Source organism: Trachymyrmex septentrionalis, unplaced genomic scaffold (genome assembly GCF_001594115.1).
Source record: "Trachymyrmex septentrionalis isolate Tsep2-gDNA-1 unplaced genomic scaffold, Tsep1.0 scaffold112, whole genome shotgun sequence".
Lineage (NCBI taxonomy): Eukaryota > Metazoa > Arthropoda > Insecta > Hymenoptera > Formicidae > Trachymyrmex > Trachymyrmex septentrionalis.
In genome coordinates, this window is record NW_017304248.1 from 706753 (window position 1) to 712804 (window position 6052).

The 6052-nt window shown below is 31.3% G+C and overlaps 1 protein-coding gene across 2 annotated transcripts in view; it reads right to left on the reverse strand.

Annotated features, from left to right (window-relative positions):
* The window catches only part of LOC108752856 (ubiquitin-like protein 3), a 42072-nt gene that overhangs the window by 1956 nt on the left and 34064 nt on the right, over window positions 1–6052 (reverse strand). The window contains exons 2-4 of one of the 2 annotated variants that reach the window (XM_018494026.1): window positions 4517–4625; window positions 3357–3521; window positions 441–634 (exon numbers count right to left, since the gene is read on the reverse strand). In XM_018494026.1, coding sequence (XP_018349528.1) covers window positions 567–634; window positions 3357–3521; window positions 4517–4625 — 342 coding nt within the window. In that variant the 3' untranslated portion in view covers window positions 441–566. Of the gene's footprint in view, window positions 1–440; window positions 635–3356; window positions 3522–4516; window positions 4626–6052 lie in introns of those variants that run through there. The other variant, XM_018494018.1, reaches the window with a different exon arrangement.

Genomic DNA, 6052 nt, shown 5'->3' on the forward strand with positions numbered 1-6052 from the left:
GTTCGCATAAAAAGAAACTTAAAAAAAAACTGAATAGTATATCCGCGCGTATATAAATGTTATGTGTCCAAAATATAAAAAAAGTTTACTTAGATTTTTGTAAAGCAATTCTCCGACCTAATAACTGAAACAAAGAATTCATTAGTCATCACAGCAATAATGACTAATTTCTTGCGAAAATTGGTTTTTCTGGTACATAATAATTAGTCATCTTTTCAATTAATTCTTTTATGTTATTCAAATTGAATAAATAAAGATTCTTTTCTAAAAATGACAATTATTGTACCAAATAATATTAGTGATTAAAGTGATATTACTTAAACGGTCAAAGAAGTGTTCCAATCTTTTTCTCTTTTGTTTACATGTAATCAATGTATTCTTTAGACACGATTTAAATGTCTGATTATACTAATTGCTAATTTTGTTTTGAGCATGGGAATTCATGTACATATGTTTCATTTGATATCATTAATTTATTTACTGTGGAAACATGTAGCGGAGTTGGAATTTGCAGGGATAAGAATTGGGAAGACTCACGTTGGCTTAAGAGTTAAGATGGTGTTTTTTTAGTTGATGTCATAATTTTCAGGATCATCGGGCAGGATATGCATGTACTCACCGTTAGGAAGAATACCTAGAAAGATGAAATGGGAATAACTGTCGCTTTTTTTATTATTAATTTATGTAACCGCATAAGCATTCAATAAACGAATACCTTCAATCTCTACAACAGAATCGATATTAGTCTTAAGAATTAATGAGAAAAGTAATATAAAATAATTTGGAGTTATATATTAAAAATGTTAAAAACAAAGAATCTAAATACACACAATGTATTTTGTATGAATATTATAATATCGTTGGTTATTCTAGATTGAATGTAATAAATTTAGTGAGCATAAAGCAGTTATCAATTACTATGCAAGCTGTAATAAATTAAATAAATAAAGAAATTAGATAAATAAAGAAGTGCGTTTCGTGGATTATTTCCGTGTGTGAATTCATTGTTAGAATGTCAAAGTTTCACGAATATTGCAATTTACTTCATCAGGGCGAGGAGCAGCCTATTCACAAACGTTGGTATTCTAACGATAGATCTGGAGACGGAGATAACTTGCAAAACACAGCTTCTTTGTAGAAAGTATTCGTGGAAGTCTCAAAAGTATTAATTTATAAATAAAAAAAAAGTATTAATTAATAAGCATTTAAACAAAATGAATAAAGTAATAAATAAAAATAATTCAACTGGTCCTACTTTTTTTTATCGTCATGAATTTTTTTGATTGTCTGAAAACACGCGGAAAAAAGTAATGCATCTCCTAAAAAAACTTTACGTTACTGATACTAGGACTACATGAAAGAGCCAATTTAGAAAGCAGGAAATCTCCATTGTGTTGTAAAGTTGCAACGTATTGTCATAAAGTTGCACAATGCATAGAACCTCAACGATTATCTTCTCCGTCGATCAAAGCTGATTATTAACTACCTGCCGGCATTTTATCCGTCGCATTTGTCGTCGCATCGATTAATAATTAGTGAACGAATTGCTTATGATAAAATTGATATTGCGACGTAAGAAAGGAAGAAAAAGGAGATAAATTGTCGGATTTTAGTCAATATAATGTATAATTACTGTCCAATTGTCGTTAAATTAAGAATCACCGGAAAAGCTCGCAAAAGCGGAAGTACGCATGCCGGAAGGGGCAGAGAAATTGCAAGGGAAATGCAAAGAGTTGCGAAATATGCATTTTATACGAGATTATATTGACTTCGTACAAATAATAATGACGACGTTGCACAAGAGAAACTGATGATTATCCATTATTTGATGAGACGACGTAATTATACAAATTAATATTCTAACTTTCACTCGGTTGCACAATAATCTACGTAAAATCAATAGCGATACATGTGATTCTATTTATCAGTGTTTGTGCCGCCATGTAAGATGCGTCAGAAAGCGTAGATAAAATGCAGATTTAAAGATTTCTTCGAAGTTGTTTTTAATTTGTCGAAAACATTAAGATAAAAGTAATTTCTTAGCTATAGATCATAAAAACGAAAGATTTCTGTCAAGTTAAATAAAGCTGCAAAATATATCTACAAACAAAATTAATTATTTTACACAATTATAAAAATGTAACAATACATTTCATATTTATATTATAAATATGTACATATAACATTCATATTATAACAATTTCTATTATATTATTCATTTTTATGTTACATTTATATATTATTTTAAAATATTAATTTAAAATAAATTTTATTATAATAGAATTATATTTTTTAATTTAATACTGTTTTTATTGATTACAACAACTTTTTTATGATATTTTAAGATATTTTTATTCAAGGATGTATTTGCCCAAAATATATTTATGTATATTTTCAATATATTCCTGCATTCTTGATCGTCCTGTGTAAATCACTATCATTTAATGACTAAATAAAGCTAATTCCTTTTAATTCCGTTATAATGAACATCGATGGAATACGACATTTTTGCTATAACGAAGTGTGATTGAATCTTCGCGTCTAATACGCGGCTTGATGTAACGAACTTTTGGTGTAATAAATTCAATTTGGAGATCCACGGCGGCAGCTCGTTGTAACGAGATTTTACCGTAATAATTACGCAAACGCGTCACGTACCGACGCGATAGATTTAGTTTAGGTTTAGAACAGCGAGTAAACAAATTTAAAGAACGATAACGAGTAAAAATTTAACTGGATATTAATAAAAATACGGTAGAGTATGTGTGTATGTGTGTGCGTAACGTGTTTTATATGGGTCGCAGAGAATTAACCCTTATCCGCGAGTAATTTGTTTTTCTCTGAGGATACTATAATATATAAAAGCATAAAATACATACATAAAAATATAATTAAAAATTCTAATGTACACACACACACACACACACACACACACACACACACACACACACACACACACAATTAAAACAAAATAAAAAAGAAATTTCTTATTTTGAAATTTGTCTAGGAAAGCATCAAATTTTTCTATTAATTCTGGAAATCAATAATTAGAATCAATTTCAGTTATTTTGATGACAATAATTTATAAATAGACGATATACGTTATGTGAATAAGAGTGTGTAACATAATAAAAGGTAGATAATAAAGGTATGTATCAACCGTTTAATTTTAATAATCTGTAAAGGTGTGTTTTAATTGGAATTCTTTGATGAAGTTTATTTGAAACAAAGTTAAAAAAGCAAATTTTGTGCGTGTCTGAAGAGTTATCGAGGAAAATGAAGGAAAAGGCATACAAGAAGTTTCGTAACGATCTTCACGAAGGAAGAGATAACATGGTCGTATCTCGCGAATTCACCTTGAGAATTAGGCTCCGGAAGATTCTCTCGCGGCACCAGATGCATCACCGTGGTTTTTCCGAAAGGAAGCCCAAGAGCACCGAGCGTGACATTGCTGTGCAGGAAACGACCCTGGTAGATTAGCCGCAGGATCTCCGCCTTGGCGACCGCCTCCTCTGCCCAGTCTGCAATACCAAGATAACATTTGCAGGATACTGAGAGTTCTCCCCAGCTCTAGCAGTTCGCAAAAAGTTTCCGAAAGTGCCAAAACTCCTTGAACCTTAAAAAGCTGACGCAGATGAAAGTATTTGCAGTAATAAAAGATAGGAAACGAGAAGAATACAAGCTCTCCATCATAAAAATTGAGTGTGAAATTTTCTATAGTTTCCATTCTTCACATAATTTCATAATTCTTTGATATTACAATTCAAACTCTTTTTTTGTATCAATTTATTATATTATATATAAAAATGATGAATCAACAGCATTATTTTAAATAAAAATAATTTATGTGTATATGTGTTGTGTTGTGTGTGTTATTGTTTTGTGTTGTGTTGTGTGTTGTATTTTGTGTGTGTGTGTTTTTATATGTTGTTTTGATATGTTTGTGTGTGTTTTGTGTTGTTCATTAAAACAAATAACACTATTAATAAAACAAATACTTAGATTCTTGTTTTAATAAAAATTTATTGTTTTAAATACTGTCGTTAAATCAACAAGATCATTTTCAATTAAAATAATGCTATTGAAACAATCTTTTTTTTCTGCGTACCTACATAAAAAACATCATCATCATCATCATCATCATCATCATAATCAATATATACTATATATATTATTCTCAATAAAAATTTGTTCTCAAAACTTCCTAACTTTTTATTAATTTCACATTAAAATTTCTAATTTTATGCACATTTTCATTAATTTCTCACTTCTTTCTGAATTGTTTAATCTGCTTAATTTTAAAAATTTTTAGCAGAGATTCTAATAGATGTTCTCGAATACAGATATTTTACACAATAATTTTGCAACTCTATTATCATGACATGGTAGCACATCGACAATTAATAATTGTGGGTGGCATCAAATGCTAAATCCCGCTGTAATAGCAATAATAATAATAATGTGAATATTACGGATTGGTGCAAGCTGATTTCGCAAATGGCAATGACTAACTCACCTTCCGGCCAATTTTCAAACACATGGTGCGCTATATCGCCCGCGGAATCGCTTGGACTGAATAGGAACTCTTTTGTCTTGCCACTGACGAGGATGAGGCGTAGATTTATCTGTAATGTATAAAAATATTACGGTGAGAGAGATCAAATTACGAAAATAGAAATTTTATACCTATAAGATACATTTAATTTTAATCTCAAATTTAAAAAAATTCAATTTTAAATTTATGAAGCTGTAAATAATGTACTCTTTATAGAAAGTAACATTTACATTCAAATTAAATTCCAGAGATATTTTTTATTTTATCCAAAACTACTGCATTATATAAAAAGTAAAATATAATAAATATTGTATAAAATATTATATAAATATAATAATTATATTTAATTATATTTTTCGTAAAATTGCAATAAATATCTTTTATAACAGCTGTTAGGAACGAAAGGGTTAAACAAGCATGCGACTTTCAACCATCATGCGGCAGCTGTGCACCAGCGAAAATTACCAGGGACAGTCGCCCTCATGGACGAAGGCAAATTCAATTAACATCAGACAGGGAGGGGTGCGAAGATCAGGCAGCATAAATAATTAGCAATGACGACAACGACGAAGCTGGACCGGTGTGCGCGCTCGAAGGGCTCAGCCGACCGCTCGTCGTAACCCTTTGCGGTCTCCGTGGTCGCGACAATCTGCTGTTAAAACGTTAAATCATCGTCCCCGAGCGATTTGCATTATCGTCCGGCCGCACGCGAAGCTTCCCCTTGGCATTGCAGAATTTTCGTGCCGGAGACTGGCCGACCGGCTGACTGACTGTACTGTATTGGAGCGGGAATAATGCGAGCATACAACGAAACCGTAACGAGAAAAGCGCACTGAAAGATCTACGAATACTTTAGCCGTTTTTCTAGCCTACTACTAATTTGATCATCTTTCCGTGGAAAGTCTTATGACAGGGGGAGGGGAGGTGGATTTGCAAATATCAAGCAAAAGTAGGTTTCGAGAAGAATGAAATTTCCATAGGGATACGCATTTTTCGCATGAGCTTTATACGAAAATTGTATATAAGGATGGAAATTTTAAAGCCGGTTTTTCCTCCGGAGCGCGAATGTTCAATAAAATTCTTATGGAAAGTTTAACTTGATATCGTTCCACAAAATTTTTTAGTTTTTTGCATTAAACCTGTTAGCAATGTCAAATGGTTCTTGTATCAATAGAAGTTCTTCGTTTTTATTCGTGTAGCTTTTTTGTAGTTGTCAATTTTTACAACTGTGAAAAATTCTTTCGTCTGTAGAGAGTTTGTTTTAGATTACATATACCTATATACGGTGTATGTGTGTGTGTGTGTGTAGTGTGATTGTGTTTGAATAAATATAATTTCTTCTATTCATCTGTACAATTACTTCGTCAGAAATTTTTTTTACGTTTATAAATAGACCATTTAAACAAGCTAACACACAAAAAGCTGTATATGCTATTTTTATAAAAAATTGCTTTTAGTTGAAAGAGGCGGTGTGTGTGTGTGTGTGTGTGTGTGTGT